Source organism: Tasmannia lanceolata, unplaced genomic scaffold (assembly GCF_043159265.1).
Source record: "Tasmannia lanceolata isolate RefF3 unplaced genomic scaffold, GAP_Taslan_0.1 ptg000020l, whole genome shotgun sequence".
Taxonomy (NCBI): domain Eukaryota; kingdom Viridiplantae; phylum Streptophyta; class Magnoliopsida; order Canellales; family Winteraceae; genus Tasmannia; species Tasmannia lanceolata.
Genome location: NW_027518697.1, coordinates 2,047,698 through 2,067,475, shown reverse-complemented (window position 1 = coordinate 2,067,475; position 19,778 = coordinate 2,047,698). Strand labels below are relative to the sequence as shown.

The following is a 19,778-nucleotide window of genomic DNA, read 5'->3' as shown; positions in this document are numbered from 1 at the left end:
ATTGGCAATACATTCATCTATCTTACTAAAATAAATTGAAACAAAAGCAAAATATAACTATAAGGTCATAACATAAGGAGCATAGATGCCAAAACATTATACCAAAACCTTATTAGAACTACTTGAGAGCAATCCAAAGAGTTGTGATTATCTTCAAGCATTGTTGTAGAGCCCTGGGTTGGATAGTCGTGGTGTGGGGATGACAATCAGCGGATTTTTTTTCTTTAGAACAAGGCCGAATTTTTCTTCATGCTCGAGCTTCCCCCCATCGGGCAATCGCCAATTGAATGAATGCAAGAGTGAAGACAAATTATATGTCAGCATTCTTTCTGCTAAGGTGAATCCTGCACAAGTCCTCCTCCCTGACCCAAATGGTAAGAAACGGAAATCTACTCCGTTGAGCTCCACATTGGCGTTGTTAGGATTAAACCACCTCTCTGGCTTGAACTCTAATGGATCGTCCCAAACTGAAGGGTCCCTTTGTATTGCCCACACGTTGATGAAGACCCTAGAACCCTTGGGGATGGTATATCCCCCAACTTGGCATGATTCGCTAGGCATGTGTGGGATCAAGAGCGGGAGACCCGGGTGCATACGAAGGATTTCTCTCACCACCGCATCTAAATAATGCAATTTCGATATATGATGCTCTTCTACAATGTTATCCTTTCCTACCACTGTCTCTAATTCCTGTTGGAGTCTCTCAGTAACCTCCGGGTGTGTCATCAACTCGGTCATGGCCCATTCTGATGTAGTCGACGTCGTCTCGGCTCCACCAATCGCCAAATCCTGGGCAATAAATAGTGATGTAAGTGGTGGGCTGAAGAATGAATGAATGAAGTCACATTTGTATTTGGAGTGTGTTGTGAAACAAACATAATATTCATTAGGTACCTAACCAATATACAAAACCCCGAATAGAACTAGGCTGAATAACGTTACGGAGGAACTTCCTCCATAATGCTCTAATAGCGGGGGGTGGGGGGTGGGTGTGTGGAAATATCAATTCCATGGTCTGTTCTTTTAATTGATATTTCCACACCCCTTGCTATTAGAGCATTATGGCCATAACGTTATGGAGCCAAGTTATGCTTTATAGCCATGTAGGTCATTTTGTGACGGCTTTCACTCTGGTTGTTCTCCATGTAATCTTTCCACAGATCGCCGCTTCCAGGGGCGGAGCCAAGAATTTGCCCCACGGGGGGGGCAAAAAATAGTTGTTATATAATAATCAATAAATTATCTTAAAGTAAAAAACATAAAATTACACAAATTTTAGTTCAAATTACATTCAAATTAAAAATTGTTTATATTTATTTTTTCTGCCCACAAAAAATTTAATCACTTCATTGTCTTCCAAATTAATTTTGAAGCTCTCACAAGTCATAAGATTTGAGTAACTAAGCATTCGTAGCCCATAAAAGTATAGGCCCCGCCCCCATCAAAACATGAGGCGAAGTGATATATCCGGCCCTTTTTTCTACTTGGGACAGCCGCCTCTTAGTACCATTTAGGATGGTACTAAGACCATGCCCGATGAAATTTTACAAGATCAATGGTCTTGATTTCATATACATGTTCACTCATGTCCCTTTTTAAATCCCAAAATTATTACCGAGGATAGGGCAATTTGGTAGTTTTAGTTACAAAATATTTGCACGACCAACGTCCCTCTTTAAATCTCAAAATTGCTCCTTAAATCATAAAGACTTTCTTGTGTGAGTGCAATTTTGTAGTTATAGTTATAAATACGGGCAATATTTGTGAAAAGAGCAAAAACCCTTTCTATCAACCACAAATCCGCAATCCTCTCTTAAAGCCTAACTTTTCGTTAATTGAAGGAAAAAAAAATCGGCTTCTTTAACTCAGATTTTTAACGTCCGTGCCATATCCTAATTGAGAAAAATGATTGTGAGCTTGAAGCTCATATAGCTTATATGAGCTTGAGGGCCCAAACACATGTGGGCTCACATTGTTAGGATGATCCAAAACATTCATTTGAAAGGCCTTTACATAGATAGGGTGTGTACAAAAAATCAGCTCCATAGGATCATCATAACCCAACCAAATGTTGAGGGGTTAGGATGATTCAATGGAGCTGATTTTTGGTACACAACCTGATGGAACTCTTTAGACTAAGTTCTCGAACCAAGTATAAAGTATTTTTGTAACTAAGATAAAAAGAAACTTACAAGCATGAGGGCCTTGACGATTCTGAAAGTCGATTGAGTGACTCAACCTGTTCGTTTTGGATTTTGAGTCAATGATTGATTATTGGACATGAAAACAAACACAATTTTAAGTCCAATAATCAGTTGTTGACTCAAAATCAATTCTTAAAATCCAAAACGATTTTCATTTCGTGCCCTATTTGGTGGATGGAAAATTGCACTTGCTATTTGGTGTATTTTTTCACAACTAAATGATAGATTGTGGGTCCAACCCTGGTCCAAGCCGTTTCCTTGCATGTCCTGGCACTCCGAGTAATGGTTGTTTTCATGTACATTTGCACGTTGGTTACCACGCAGATGACTCTCCATTAGTTTATGAAATTAAAAACTTAGAACAAGTATATATACTATAATTTTCATATTCAGATGATGTTTGCAAATATTTTAGAGCAAAACGAGTAAAACGACTCTTTCTGTTCGAAGACACAAAAAATAGGAGTCTTCTTGACATGCTTTTTAGGACACAAAGCAGCATTTACAAGAAACAAAAGAGGGAGTGATTAGACAAGCCCACACTTCATAGGGTGTGTCTCTATATTCTAAGTTTTCAAGTGTTGTTTAAAACCAACAGCCACACACGTAAAACATTTTGGATGTGGAAGGATCTGCCTAGATCTCCAAGGAGGGCTATGAGATGTGACTCATTGGGTATTCCTAGTATTCATTTTAGTTGATTCTTTCTAGTTTTCTTTGGGCTTTTATGCTAGACGGCATATAATCCTCTTCTATTTTTCCCTAATATCAATAAAACTTAGGTGCCAGTACGGGTTCCTCCATAAATTTGGGTTAAAAGATACTGTTAAAATCACTGTTTGAAAACTCTCTGCATCAATTAGACCCGCTTGAGTTGACTTCTTTTTACCATAAGTTTTTATTAGAGAATGCATTTTTCCTACCAAGTAAATAAAAACTCATATGAATATCTCGATCGAGATATAATCACGTCGATGAGTACTCAACTGTACTGACTGAATGCTCGGCCATGTCACATTGAACCAACTAATATTTGCTTTGGACACATTTTGGCAGTACTTAGAACATATTGAGTTGGGCTCTGTTTACAACAACTTCTTCTCTTAAAGCTAGAGTTTACAATGCTCTTCAAAATCAGCAAAATGTTATCAAAAGGTCCCCAAATGAAAGGAGCTGTACCTTATTTATAGTGTGCAAGTAGCTTATTTTCCCTCCCATACATTCAAATCGTCACTACATGCCCCTCAATTACTCAATTATTACAAATTTACCCTATTACAATTACAACCTACAAAATACATGGACATTTACATCTAATGCCACTTACGCTTATGACAATTATGCCACTCACACAATTCCTACTAGAATACGCCCTTTTATACTTTGGCCGGTACCGGTTCCTCATCAGGTAGGAGTTTCCCATAATACAAAGTGTCTGATAATTACCCAATTTGGCGGAATGATTGGCCAAATAGTTTTTTTTTTTTTTGAAGATTAAATTGATTGGCCAAATAGTTGACAATCCTAATAACATGAGTAAAGGAACTATATATCTCAAATATCATCGATGTATTTGCCTAATCTCCACGGACCATCATCACTACGCATGGCCCGAGAAATGACATTTGAAAATATCAACTTCCAACTCGAGGAGTTCATCCATTTGATCGAGGAAAATACTAATAACCAAGCGAAGAGCACTACCCCAGAAGTTCTTATCATGAGTTTTGGTAATCTACTGCATAATTTGTACCTCAGATGAGACAGGCGAGCATGAAAGCAGATGATATATATGCTGAACATATTACAAGATAGGCATGACCTGTGTATAAAACAACAATGGATCACCACCAGGGTGACTTTGTTTGGGTCATTCTCACCAAAGACATGTTGCCTTTGGAGTACACGAAAGGCTGAGTCCAAGAAAGATCAGACTGTTTGAAATCATTGAGTTCATTAATGATAATGCCTATATAGTGCAGCTACCTCGCTGTATTCACATGTATTCAATGTGAAGCACTTGATACCTTATCATGGAAATTCAAAGATGAGATTTTGAATTTGAAGATAAAAACTTCCCAAACCAAGGGGATAATGCAAAGTGGGCCCTAAAGGATGCATAATATACTGTCACCCCCTGAACCTTACACACGGTCGGGAACGAGACAGTCCCTCTGAATAAGTAATAACCGTATATGGTTTTTTTTTTTTTTGAAAGATTAAATTGATTGGCCAAATAGTTGACAAACCTAATAACTTGCCTAATCTACACCAAAATACAAATTGTGTTCTATTGTAGGACCACAACATCCTTAATTTCACAATCAGAAAAACCTATAAAACAAGTGGGATAACTGTAAGATGCTGATGATTTTTTTTTTGAAGAAGGCAACAGAATATATATTTATATGTATGAGTAAGCAGAACCAAGATGGTCCTTGCGGAACAATGAGCAAAGAAAATAGCAAGACAATAAGTCAAGGGGGGAGATAGTCAAAACACTCCAATTCGGCCCGAGAAACTCCACTCTTAGCCAGAGAGTCGGCTGCCACATTGGCCGATCTCCGGACATGCTGAAAGACCATGGAGTAACCCTTTCCTCTATCCTCTATCTCCTCAAAGAAAGGCACAAATCGCCAAGGGGGAGAAGCGACTCCCGAAAGCCAGCGAATAACATTTACGGAATCGCCTTCTACTATCAGACTGTCGCACTCCAAGCGAGGCAAGGAGAGGATCCCACTGTGACGACATCACTGGGTCCCGAGAAGGCACAGTCCGCCCACCATCGGACTGTAAGATGCTCATGATACATGCCAGATTTTAGTGATTGAGGTTTTTTTTTATCAAATGGGCCCCTCCATGAATAGTTTGTGGCCCCAAAATCGCACGGATCATAGCCATTCCATGTATTTCTGCCTGTGAAATAAGGATCTACAAGGTATACATTTGTCTTTCACCCACCACATGCCTACTTGCCCAACACATAAATTGAAATAATACCTCGTGGCCCTCATCGTACACTATATTTTGCCTTGTTTCACATTATTCTCGTTTGGTGGAAACATGTACTCACACTCAATCAACAACAAAGAGAGAAAAGACCCACCTGAGATACACCACGGCAAGCAAAGTAAAAGCTAAAAAAATTCGACCACGATTTCTTAACATGCAAAATATTAAAAAAAAATAGTGTAAGATTTCTCACCATGCACATGCAAGAGAAATAAAATAATTTGAGTACGATTTCTTAAGATGAAGATTCATCTACCAGGGGTCCTTAAATACTGATGCGTTTAAGCCCTTCAATCTAAGTAAGAAGCCTTCACAAATTGAAAGCATTAATATTTCTAACTTCTCATGGCTCTTAGTACTTCCTCTGTTCTTTCTTCCTCCACCCTTCCAGTGGAAACTGGAAAAAATCCGGCTGTTCGCCGCTCAGCAGGATTTCACCCCAGTATCTGGGGCGATCATTTTCTTTCCTACACTGAAGATCCCAAGGTAAAAGAATGGATTCTATTAATATTGTTTGATTTACAAAGAATCAATCCGTACTTATATAGAGCACTTAGGTGATAAACATAGAATCCAATCCATGTAACTATAGGAGACCATCCTAGTAAAAACAAAAACTACCTAGGTTTCCTTGTCTAAGGCCTTGTTTGTTAAAGATTATGACAACCAATTGTGAGTCCAATGATATGTTTTGGCCTCACAATCGGTTGTCATAATCTTAAACGAACAGGCCTTGATTTTCAGTCCAATAATAGGTTTTGAACTCACAATCAGTTGTCATAATCTTAAATGAACAGGCCCTAACTAACTTGCCTAATCTACACCAAGATGATCCAACAGTGTGATCTCAACCCAATCCAACAGTGAGATCTCACATATTCTAACACTTTGCTTATGTCCATATGTTTGTTGATTGCATGAATGCAGAAGCTGGATGCATGGAGTAAAAGGGCTGAAGTGTTAAAGGAAGAAGTGAGGAGAATTTTAATCAATGCCAAGGGATCACTAGAAGAATTGGATTTGCTGGATGCAATCCAACGGCTCGGAGTGAAATATCACTTTGAGAAAGAGATTGAAGAGGCATTACACCATCTTTATGTTGCAGAAACTCATGCTTCTACTGATGACTTACATTACGTTTCTCTCCGGTTTCGACTTCTGAGGCAACAAGGGTACAATGTGTCTGCTGGTAAATCCCTTGCCACATCATTTTGGTCACTGTCAAAATATATGGTATACTTTAGTTTAATTGTGACACCCTCAGCCATCTTAGCCATCCTTGAACCCCCTCTTTGAGCCTTTTTTTCTTCGTGCTTTGGAAGACCCTTATACTTTGTTTCTGTTTTGCTGCACACTCTGATGAAACATGAAAATGATCACTTCCACTCCATCGAACTAGTACTTTTCATTACTCTCCAATTTTGTTGATCTAAGAGATATTTTGTGTGGATAATCAATGACATAAATATTGGGTGGTGAAAACAGATGTATTTAGAAAGTTCAAAGACGAGCGGGGCAACTTCAAGGCAAGCTTAAGTACTGATGCGAGGGGTTTGCTAAGCCTGTATGAAGCCGCATTTCTCAGCATACGAGGAGATGATATCTTGGATGAAGCCATAACTTTCACAAAAGAGCAGCTTAAGTCTGCTATGACCCATGATGACGCTCCGCTTGCCAAACAAATAGCTCATGCCTTAGAGGTACCCACGCACAAGCGCATACAAAGGCTAGAGAACATTCGCTACCTCACAATCTACCAGGAAGAGAAAGGAAGGAATGATGTGTTGCTTGAGTTTGCCAAGTTGGATTTCAATATCTTACAAGAATTGCATAAGAAAGAGCTAAGAGACCTTACAAAGTAAGTTTCCATATTCTCATTACTTGAATAAGGATCCATTAAACTAATGGGATCTAATTGAACCCATTAAAATGGCGACTTGAACTGATCTTTTCAATAACTTGCAGGTGGTGGAAGGACACAGATGTTGCAGGAAAGCTACCTTTCATTAGAGATAGGTTGGTGGAATGCTACTATTGGATCTTGGGTGTGTATTATGAGCCAGAATACTCCCGAGCTAGAATTTTTTCGACCAAAATGACAATGATGGTCTCAGTTATTGATGACATATATGACGTATATGCTACTGAAGATGAGCTCCAACTATTCACTGATGCAATCTATAGGTTTGATCTATCCACCTCAAAAGATTATCAAATTTTCTATTGAACACTGGTGTGCCATGATAGATGCCACACTATGCATCTGTTGAAATGTGAAGGTCCATATTTAAAAGATCTGAAAGTCTAAGATATGAAAGCTAATTATTTTTCAGGTGGGATCTTGAGGGCCTAGATCTGCTCCCACAGTTCTTGAAAGATTGTTTTCTTGTACTCTATGACACCGTCAAGGAATTAGAAGACGAACTAGAACCGGAAGGAAAATCCTATCGTGGATACTATGTAAAGGATGCGGTGGGACTAACAAAACCCGTCACTAAAATACATTTTGATCCAGAGCCCAGAAGAGTTTGATACACAGATTTCAAAGTTGAAGTTTGATGATGTCTTGATTATGTTCTGTTTTATCTTGCAGATGAAGGTTTTGGCTAGAGTATACTTCGTTGAGCACAAATGGTATAACAGAAATACTGTACCAAGTGTAGAAGAATATCTCCGTGTTTCTTCTCTTAGCGTTGCAGTCCATATGGCTAACGTCCATTGTTGTGCTGGGATGGGAGATGTAATGACCAAAGAGGCATTCGAATGGTTGAAGAGCGAACCAAAGGTTGTAATGGATGCATCACTAATTGGCCGACTGCTTGATGACATGCAGTCCACTGAGGTATGCTATTTTTTCTCAAACCAAAAATTTATCTAGGAATGTGGGGCGGGAGGGGCTGCACTTGAATTTTTATTGATGAATAAAAGTACATGAGGAGGACATACCAATTTAATTTCCTCAAAACCCAAAATAAAAGGAGCATTACTTACAAGAGATACTAGGGATGCCCGAAGAGTCACATCTTAAGGTGCTCCTAGCCCTTCTAGAAGGTCCTGCCACGGTCAGTATGTATCATTCTCTTTTCCTTTACAGACAAAATTAAGCAAAGAGTCAGCAACCTAGTTAGCTTCTTTGAATTGATGCGACACAAAAGATTGAAGCATGACACTTGGCCTTTGGGAAACTTGTTAGCAAATAGTCTCCATGGGAGACTGTATAAATCATATATAGGTCTCATCTATTCCACCTGTTGTAGGGAGCTAGAACCCTTCGACAACAAAATATTTCCATTCATGACTGTAAATTCCTAAAATTCCACCGTTCCATGGCTAATTATTTTTTGTTTTGTATGTTTGAAGTTTGAGCAAAAGAGAGGCCATGTTGCATCGGCTGTCCAGTGTTACATGAATGAGTATGGAGTGACTTACAATGAAGCATGTAAAAAGCTGCATGAAATGGCTGCACTTGCATGGAAAGATGTAAACCAGGCTTGCCTTAAACCAACTGTTTTCCCTCTGCCTGTATTTATGCCTGTAATCAACCTTACACGAGTGGCTGAAGTCATCTACCTTCGTGGAGATGGGTATACTCATTCAGGAGGAGAGACTAAAGAAAATATCACATTGATGCTTGTCAATCCAATCTCTGTGTGAGAATGGAGTTTCTTTCCTAAGTGTATCTCTTCTGTTCTTTCCCAAGTGTATTTCTTCTTTTCTTTCTTAATAAGTGTATTTGTTCTCATCCTTGTGTTTACTGGGTGGGATTACTATGAGTCGTAAAATGCCCATTACCATGTCTTTAGTGAGATGTGATTTTTAACTATTATGAAATGAATAAGGTTCTCTGGGTCTTGTTTGTATAAGTGACTTCGAAGCTTTTTTCTTTTCTTTTTTTTCTGCACAACCATGTGATTCTAACAATCATCTTACCGCTGAACTGCAAAATAGATGGTTGAAAAACAAAAGAAAATAAATAATCTGACCACATTAAAAGTTCTTGTTAGAGTAGATTAGATCATGACCGTTGACTGTAAGGGAATCTTGGTAGTAACACGGATTAGGCTGGTCTTCCCCAAATCTCATCATTATCCCTTACCATTTTTATCTGTAATTGGTTTATATAAGCACCAGTTATTTTTAATGGAAATCAACTAATCTTAGTGGAAATCTCTTAATTTCACAACTTTTACTAAAACTCGTAGGAAAATGCACAAGGTGTGCCTCACCATGGATGTGTCATGGAGAAGAAACTGTCCAAGGCGATCCAGAACATAGCTAGCAAAACATGATTCTGCAAAGAAATGCGATGGAAAAATTTTGGGTTTAATATGGTATTGGTTAAAAAAGCCATAGTAAAAAATGGTCAAATAAACAGGAACAATAAAAATACATTTAATACATCTAAAATTTTGTCATTTACAAAATATAGTAGGGTGAAGCTGGAAAGTTAGCCAAAGAACTGCATTTAATACATTTTGAACGTTTTCCGTAAAAGACAGTTTTTTTTTTGCTGTAAAAGTTTTAACTGGAGTATCAAACGTCGAACCTAAAAAATGCCTGTTTAAAACAGTGTTTCCGCTAACTACGATTCTAACTAGTGGATTAGGTGATGAGAATCATCGTATGTTTTCTATTGTATATATCCGACGATTAGAATCATCATATATTTTCTATTTTAGAGATCTCTCATGTACATGTCAAATCTAATCCTTGTAAATCTCAGTCCAACTTCATATATATTGAATATACATGTTGGACTGATCCATCAATCAGCCATACTTGCTAAAACATCTTTATGGTAATGATATTGGTCATCCAGATCATGTTTATCTTTCCATTCTGCGCTTTGTAGACTTGAAAAGGCATGGGCTTGGTTTTCATGATTCAACATATACCTCCTGGTTATTGGATTTTGGTGTTGTAAGGTGGATTCACCCATGTCTGTCTTCACTCACAAAGACAAGATTCTTGTTCTCCTTCTCCACATCAATGAAGTCCTTACCATAAATGACAAAAAAATCCTACCCACCTTCATTATCGTCATCAATAAGGAATTTTGAATGAAGGACTTGGGGACCCTTCATGACTTTCGAACAATGAGGTTTATTTCTCTCCCAATCAAAGTATCCCAAAGATCTCTTTGTCAAGGTAGATAACGTGGACGCAATTTCTTGTGCCGCTTATGCGGGGACCCTCGGGTGTCAACTTGCCATGCTTCCTATCAAATATCTGGAACTGCTGTTGGGGTATGGCATCCCTAAAGCTGGGCAATGGGATCCGGTTATTGAACGGATTGAACGGAAGCTTGCATCATGGAAAAAGAGGTACTTGTCATTTGGGGGTCGTATTACCCTAATCAAAGCCGTCCTCGCAAATCTGCCGGTACATTTTACGTCGGTATTCAAGATTCCGGCGTCGGTTGCTTCTTGTATTGAAAAAATTCAGAGGGATTTCCTTTGGGAAGGTAAAGAAAGGGGGAAAAGGCTCAAGCACCTTATTGCGTGGAAAACGGTGTGTCGTTCCAAAAGAGACGGGGGTTTGGGCATTGGCAAAATTCGCCTCCGGAACAAAGCCCTTTTGAGTAAGTGGTATTGGCGGTTCGGTACGGAAAAGGATGCTTTATGGTATAATGTTGTGGGCCAAAAATATGGCAGCGGATGGGGCGACTGGACCAATCTCTCTCTCTCTCTCTCTCATTCTTTTTCTTTCTATCAAAATTTTTTATGGGAAATTTTGTGTTATTAACCTTTTACGAGGTGACCATCATTATGTGCATTGACCGGATGGTCGAGTTGATTTATATATGCGCCTTCACTGCAATACTTCATATGTAAATGAGTATTAGTTTTTTCTATACATTATAATAATTCTCAGTGCTGGAGATCTTACCATTAAAAGAGTTTAAAAGAAAAATTATGAAGAGGTATTATTTCATGAATGGAGATCTTTCCTATAATGGGACTTCTCAGTTTATATATATAGGTTGGGGCCCATCTAATAGACGGTTTGGATCATCCTATGCTGCAGGCCATACCGTACATTTTAATAAAGTTAGGAGTGAGATCATCAAAATACGGTAGTGGAAATATCATTTCCCAATAACTTTTAAACATGTTTCCCACAATTTCTTATGATTCAGTTTCTTTTTTAGTCAACCCCGTGCAACGCACGGCTTTGCAACTAGTATATATAAGTAAAGCTGAATGTGGTAAAAAGAGGCTTTGCCACGTGTCCCCTCCTCTTTGCAAAAGTCGGAATTCTAAAAAAACATTTCAAACGTCTTTTGCAAAAAACAGATCATACAATATTTATGTGGCCTACCATACAAAATCTCTTCAACTCCACGCTTCCTCTAATTTCTCCTATTTGCATTTATATTTGGATTTTAGAAAAAATCTCACCATATCCTATTTTTTAGCAAAATTGTTTCTATTGTCAATATCCTACGTATATTAGCAAAATTATTTCTATTTGTTGGAGAAAAAGACAACCCTCCATAAACGTAAAACTCTTTCAAAACTTGATATATTTGGATTTTAGAAATATATATATATATATATATATATATATATATATATATATATATATATATATATATATATATTTATATTCATAGGACTCTTTTCTTTCTAAAATATATGCTAAAATATCTATCTATTCATATAATCTAATCTAATCTAATCTATCTATCTATCTATCTATCTATCTTTTTATATAAGTTCCCCTCTATACACACATCTTCTGCGTAAAGCCACTTTTAAGGGGTGTTATTTAGAATTTCAGGTATACACGCAACCTCTATGTATATACCGTCCGAATAATATACACTCAATTTCTGTGTGTGTAAGGATTTGTAATTAATATTCTAAAAAAAGCCACGATGTTTCACTCTCAACAATTGGTATCCCCTTCTACTCTCTCTCTCTCTTTCAAAAACCGATGATGTTTATCTCCACCACGTGGTTGTGCCACGTGCCCACTTCCTATAATTAAGGGATTAAAATAATATCTCTCCACAGATTAAATCTCCTAAAATAGTAAAATACGCTTCTTATTTTGGATTTGAAAAAAGGCTAAAATCAAGGAATGGAAATATCGCCTAAAATTAAGGGTCTATACACAGAATCCTGGAAAACGTGGTTGCGCCACGTGGTACCCCTTCTCCACAAACGTAAAACTCTTTCATAACTTGATATATTTGGATTTTAGAAAAAATCTCATCATATCCTATTTTTTAGCAAAATTGTTTCTATTGTCAATATCCTACGTATATTAGCAAAATTATTTCTATTTGTTGGAGAAAAAGACAACCCTCCTCCATAAACGTAAAACTCTTTCATAACTTGATATATTTGGATTTTAGAAATATATATATATATATATATATATATATATATATATATATATATATATATATATATATATATATGACTCTTTTCTTTCTAAAATATATGCTAAAATATCTATCTATTCATATAATCTAATCTAATCTATCTATCTATCTATCTATATAAGTCCCACTCTATACACACATCTTCTGCGTAAAGCCTCTTTTAAGAGGTGTTATTTAGAATTTCAGGTATACACGCAACCTCTATGTATATACGGTCCGAATAATATACACTCAATTTCTGTATGTGTAAGGATTTGTAATTAATATTCTAAAAAGAGCCACGATGTTTCTCTCTCAACGATTGGTATCCCCTTTTACTCTCTCTTTCAAAAACCGATGATGTTTATCTCCACCACGTGGTTGTGCCAACGTGTCCACTTCCTATAATTAAGGGATTTACCCCTTAGTATAATCTTCTCGCATTCCTTCACGCTAATGTTTCCACTTCCTATAATTAAGGGATTTGCCCCTTCTTTTAAGTTTCCAAGATTGTTGTGTCCATTGACAGGGTCTATTACTTAGATTTTTTGAACCTTCACTTTACATTGTTGCCTCTATTTGTGAATAGGCAATGTGTTTTAGTTTTCTTTAGATTCATGGTTTTCTCTGATCTGCATTATTTTTTCATTTTATTTTGAGTGTTGTTTGCATATGATATAACTCATGCCACAATTTCTATTATGTATTAAATCAGTACCATTGTTATTTGAAATGCGATTTCTTTTTGATATATCTGACACGTAGAATTTTTATTTTGCAGATGACAGAATGCTGGGATTGTATTTTCTTTTCATTTTTCTTGATTAATGATTTTATACTAAGTGTTTATGTAACAATGGAATGTTCTAGATCATATCTCTCAACATCTCTATAATTGATTATTCCCTTTTATTTTTCTAAGGTTTCTGTTTCTACCTTCTCTGCTCTGAGACTTTGAGTATGTTGTTTACAGGGTGTGACCCTTTCAGAATTACTCCAGAGGAAAATAGAAGGTTGTGTTATCTAAGGGTAAGGCGTTCTCTTTCAGGTATGTTTTCTTTTTTTCTTCCTATATGCTCTGCTTTAATGGGTTTCATTTTCTTTTTTCCTTCCTATATGCTCTGCTTTAATGGGTTTGATTAAAAGGGTTCTCTTTCAAGTTCGTTTTCTTTTTCTTTTTTCCTTCCTATATGCTCTGCTTTAATAGGTTTGGTTGAAATTTGCTACAGAATTCTTGATGAGGGTGTTCTTGGCAGGTGGTGACGATGGGATAAATCAAATTACATTAGGGATCAATATTTCATTGTAATTTTATTTCTACTATGTAAGTTTCTTTGTTGACTTTCTCTGATTTTTTCCCTTTGAATACCCAACTGCTACAAGAAATGGAACATTTTGGTACTTATAATTGTTGTAATTTTTGTGACAATTAATAAGATAATGGAGTTATGTATTTACTCCATTTTAATTAAAATTATACAAACAGTCCTTTTGCTTATTTTCGAAAATTACTAATTTTTCGTGATTTTCTATTTGAATTTGCTAAAGAACTCTTGATATATATTATTTTTATTCTTGTGAGTTGTTATGTGGATTCTGCAATCTTTTTTTTCACAACTACCAGTTTGTTACAACACTTTTGAGAATCAGCGTTGTATGAGAATGTATTTTGGGAGTTGTTATGTGCTTCGATTAGAGGATCAATATAAGAACGTTTTTATCATACTAAATGAAATATTAAAACCTTATTTATAACTTTTTTCTACAGAGATAACAACATTAGTAAGTTACATTTCTTCTTTTCTAATAACAATGTGGATGTGCTTTTCTTTTTTTAAATGTTACATTTCTTCTTCTTTTTCTTAATCACAATAAGATTATTTTATTATTATCTTCTTTACATGTGGGACATTAATCCTTCTTTAATGTCCCACATGTAGTGCTTTTTTTCTTGTGAATTGTTATGTGGATTCTGCCTCTAACTCTATAATTTCTAGGAGATTATTTAAAAAAAATTCATAGATAATTTCAAAACCATTTGCATAAAGGAATCTGCATATATGCAAATATCTTTTAGATGTATTCAAATAGGCATTTTGTCTCCTAATCTAATTCTAATGGTAATTGTATTTGTATAATACAAATAAGTGATTAATCCTAAAAGAAAGGGCTAACACACAGTTACTGTTTTCAACGATGTTTGTGTAATATACATGATTACAAACCCAGTACTATGCGGCTTATACTTACTCTATATATATATTGACATTAACTATCACTCCATGGAAAGGTTTTCTCTCAGTACATTACATTTTTATGTACATGGAGCTGATTAGATAGTTGGCCTCTTCACCTAAGGTCTTTCAAAGATGTTTTGTGTCATTCTAGCATGATCATATTAAAGTATCAAGTCCAAGTCTTGTAGAAAATCATAAAATGTTGTTGCCTGTGTATTTTGTATAAGGGAAATGATATATTCACTTCCTTTTTTTACCTGGCCATCCTGTGTGTTATAATATGTGAGTTCTTGGTGTTGGATTAGGTTGAGATCTCACCATTGGATCATTGTGGTGGTAGATAATGCAAGTAGATTAGCAGAGGTAATCTAGAGTGATTAGAAAATTATGTAATCTCACCGTTGGATTAGGTTGGGAACTTACCATCGGATCGTTGTGGTGGTAGATAAGGCAAGTAGATTAGAAGAGATAACCTAGACTTATTAGGAAATTAGGTTAGATTAGAAAGATTCTAGCAATTTAGCAGTGCTTTTCATCTGAAGATTTGGGGAAATGGGTGTTGATTTCCAATTGTTAGGCCTTAGATAATTGTATTTGGAGGTCTTGGCATTATGTTTTTAGGGTCTTTAATTTTCTGATTTTATTTTGGATTATTCATCTGTTTGGCGAAATTTTATGAATTCCTTTGTTATAATGCTTAAATTTGTTATGTATTTCAATTATTATTATTTGTTTGTTTAAGATATATGTTTGCTTTTCTAGATGGATTTCTTATAGCCTTTTCTATTGAAACTTTCTCTATATTTTCCTTATGAATGTTTCTTCTTTTCTTTTTCTTTTTTTTAAAATGTTATAAAGCTTTCTTTTTTTAGGCCGCCCTGTGCATCGCACGGGTCTGCAACTGTAGACACCCCATTTTGACCGGACCCAGGTTCGCTATGTTTGTGCGAAGCCTCATCAAATCAGTGAGCTGGGGTCACAAATTGAACCCTAGGGTAGCTTAAGGTCTCCCTTAGGTCTCCGTAAAATTTCGTCGAGATCCAAGCGCGTTTGCTCAGTGAACGAGCCAGGGCAGTGTGCGTAGTACGAATCCAAAAGGGGGGTGATTTATCCTGCAGCGGGCCAACCCAAGCAATAATAGGACAAATTGACGGGCGCGCCAATCAATTTTTGTGCGCCCATCAATTTTCGGAGTGCCAATATCGGCAGCCATCAGGTGAATATATAAAAAAAATTCAATAAAAAAAAGAGAGGAGGATTCTTCGTTTTTCAGAAGAGACAGAGAGAGGAGAAAGCAGAGAGAGGGAGAGAAGAGAGGAGGAGATTTGAAAGGGAAATCTCAGATCCAGATCTGAGATTTTGAGAGAAAATCTCAGATTTGGATCTGAGATTTTCAGAAATTAAGGAGGGAGGAGGAGAAAGCAGAAAGAGAAAGAGAGAGAGAGAGAGAGAGAGAGAGAGAGAGAGAGAGAGAGAGAGAGAGAGAGAGATGGTGGAAAGCTTTGCCCATCCCCATCTTCTATGATGTCTCGCCGGAGATCCGGCCTCCCCATCTTGGCCGTCCTCTTACATCACCTCTATCTTCCCCATTACGACTTTGCAAATCCATCTCCGGCCACCACCTCCATTAAATCCGACCCCGAGCACCATCGGCCCAATCACCCAGCTTCGGCCAAGACCCATTCTTCGACCAAATCCCTTGTAAATCCAACCCCTATTCCTTGCCGGAATCCACCACCTCCAGCCACCTCCTAAGTTCTTCCATCTTCATTTCTTCCATCTCACCCCTTCTCAGATTACCACCTCCTCCACCACCAACACCATCTCTCATCTCCACCCTAAACCTAATTTCTTGACCCCCCATCTCCGACCGAATCCCACCCCCAGCCTTCATCCCCATCTTAATCACCTCCATCTCCTCTGCCATTTCTTTCACCATCAAACCCACTTGGATGCTCCCCCATTTGCAGCCATTAAAATACACCGCCATCTCCTCCACCGTTTTCCACCACCCTCAAACCCATTTCCATTTCACCATCTTCCAAACCTAAATCCGACCCTTCACCTCCGATTGCTACCTCCGACCCTACCCTAGCCACTATCTCCTTGAATCCCTTTCTTTAAACCCTCAGCCACCATTTACCACCACCAAAACCGTCTCTTAAACCCCATTTTCGTTGAATAAAATCAGAGGAGGGGGTTTTCTCATTTGGGGCAAAAGATGGTGCAGAGAGGGGGGCAGCAAGCTTGAGCTCTATTGGCAAAGATCAGCATCGCTAGCAACCCTCTTTGAGCTCTAATCATAATCTGTTCGGATCAGAGCCTCAGCAACAATCCAGGTTTTCATTAACATGTTTTGATAAGAAATGTGGTTTTTTTTGTGCGTATACAACTTGTTACGATAGTATGAATTAGAAATCACATCTTGTTATGATACATGAGAGTTTTAAATTGCAGGGTAATTGTGCTATTCATATATTTCTTTGACTCTTATTGTCTGTCTTGATTTCATCTGTAAATTGCATCCGCTACATGTATTGATTCTTGTAAATCGGTTGGGAAATGAATAGTTCATTCTCTGGAGAATAGAGGAAGTTCTTTATAAGGTTAATGGTTATGATGATGATGTGATATGTATAGTTGAAATTGAACTTGAAATTGAAATTCTTAGGGCTACTGTGAGGATATCATTTCCTTAAAGTAAGTGTAGGGAGCTGAAAATTGAATTACTATGTGTTGATATGCACATTTCTTTATAATGATAATGGCAGCCCTTACCATTGTTGATATTTGCAGCCTTTACCTAAGCAGGATCCGTAAATTTCAGTTTTCTTTGGCTCTGTTATTGATGAACTGATCGGTTAAATTGGTTTCATGTTTAAACCTTACATTCTCAAAAGCATAATTCTAAGATATATTTCTTGGTCATAGTTATTGAATGCTCATTGTCAGGTTATCCTGCCTATGTATGATCATGATTTGAGTTGAGACGATGATTAAACAGCTTGTAGTTCCTAAATTCCTAGTTATAAAAGTTTAACTAGAGTTCACTTTGCAACCATTGCATGTCCTTTGTGAATTTATCAATTCAAAAATCATAAAAATTAAGCTGGATGTGGTGGATGACAATTCATTTCAAATACTTTTCATATTGTGTGACCCAAAATAGCTAGCTGTCTCTCTTGGATTATATGCAAGAGATTATCTGCAAGTTAATTGATTTTTATTGTTGAATTGTTTGGAACTATGGTTTGAATATCATTTCTTTAATGGCATATGTCAGTTCCAGTTGTTTGGATTTCTTTATTCTTCTTGAAGTTATGGGGTATGAAATTTAGGACATAGGGTTAATGGATGGTGTATTTCATTCATGGTGGGTTTCATGGTGCTCACTGGCATGGTGGAAGATAAAATAGCTCATCATCGCCAGGGCGATGAAGGTGCTAGCCCAAGCCCATTATTTTAGGGGACTTGCTTAGTCTGAGTAGCGCTCCCCTCTTTCAACTAGTAGACTTACTTACTCTTTTAGACACCCTTATTCATTAATCCCTCCATTTTAGGAGACATGATTTGTCTCGCTAGGCAGCTCTCCTCTGGGGACAAGCCTCGTTGCTTAGAGCCTCTCCCTTTAGGGAGTCAGCATTCGTCTCATTAGAAGAATCCCTCATAGGAGGCATGCTTTGCCTCGTTAATGTTAGATGTTTTCCCCGTAGGAGACATGCTTTGTCTCACTAAGGCGATCCTCCCTTGGAGGCGAGCCTTGTTGTTTAGAGTATCCCCCTCTGGGGCGTCACCTTAATTTGGTAGGGAGTTTTCTCGTAGGAGGCATGCCTTGCCTCATTTTTAGAGTTCCTATTTGGAGACAAGCCTTGTCTGATTTAGAGGGTTTCCTTTTTTAGAAGGCTTACCCAGCCTTATATTAGAGCAGCTCCTTTTAGAGACTCTTTGACTCATTCATCCTTTAAGTTGTAGTATTAGAGAGCCTTTGGCTCATTTATCTTCGTTAGTGGTTTTTATTAGAGAGTCGTTGACTCACTCGTCCTTTAAGTAGTGTTGTAGGGAGTCATTGACTCAGTTATCTTGCTTAGCAGTATTATTAGAGAGTCTTTGACTCATTTGTCCTTGTTAGGGAGTCTTTAACTCAGTTATCTTGCTTAACAGTAATATTAGAGTCTTTGACTTATTTGTCCTTGTTAGGGAGTCTTTGATTCAGTTATCTTGCTTAGCAGTATTATTAGAGAGTCTTTGACTCATTTGTCCTTGTTTGGAGGTCTTTGACTCAGTTGTTTACTTTAGAGGTATTATCGGAGAGTCTTTGACTCATTCATCTTTTCGTGGTATTATTAGAGAGCCTCTGTCTCAGTTGTACTCCTTCCTTGGTATTATCTGTTAGGAGTTTCTCCTTAGTGTTGTCGTCATTCTTCTTTGTTAGAGACTAGCACAGTCTCATTAGAGCCTTTCTTATTTGCGATCTTAGATCATTCCCTCGTCTTTGGCGTTAGTTTACCTCGTTTAGGGGTTTCCCCTGTTAGCCCTAGGATTTTGCTTTGTACATTCCCTTAGGTCTTTGACCAAAAGGGTGAAAACTCTTTAAACTTCAAAAACATTAAAAAAATTTAAAATCCAAAAACATTGAATATTTTAAAACTCAAAAACATTAGAAATTTGAAACATAAAAACATTTGAAAACCTAAAAAAAATTTAAAGTGTTGAGTGTTTTAGAATTAGCAATTAAGAGAGTTCGTTTTGAACTACATTGGCTTGATCCTCTCTCACGAGGTACAAAGTGCAGCTTGGGATCTTTATCCCAAGTCCAGCCAAACCTTGTAAAATAAACTTTGAAAATCTTTCAAACACCTTTAAAACCTTGTTTTCAAAAAATAGTCCTCTAGAGTTAGGAGTTTCTCTTAGATAGAGAGTTTTAGAGTTAGAAGTTTCTTTTGATAGGTTGTT

At 37.2% G+C, this 19,778-nt stretch overlaps 1 protein-coding gene across 1 annotated transcript; it reads left to right on the top strand.

Annotated features, from left to right (window-relative positions):
* The first annotated feature begins 5,501 nt into the window (after positions 1–5,501).
* LOC143854948 ((-)-germacrene D synthase-like) lies at positions 5,502–9,079 on the top strand. Its single transcript, XM_077365091.1, has 7 exons — positions 5,502–5,702; positions 6,144–6,405; positions 6,702–7,074; positions 7,182–7,400; positions 7,550–7,688; positions 7,810–8,058; positions 8,577–9,079. The coding sequence occupies exons 1-7, from the start codon at positions 5,562–5,564 to the stop codon at positions 8,868–8,870; spliced, it is 1,677 nt and encodes a 558-aa protein (XP_077221206.1). The 5' UTR covers positions 5,502–5,561; the 3' UTR covers positions 8,871–9,079.
* Positions 9,080–19,778: the final 10,699 nt, after the last annotated feature.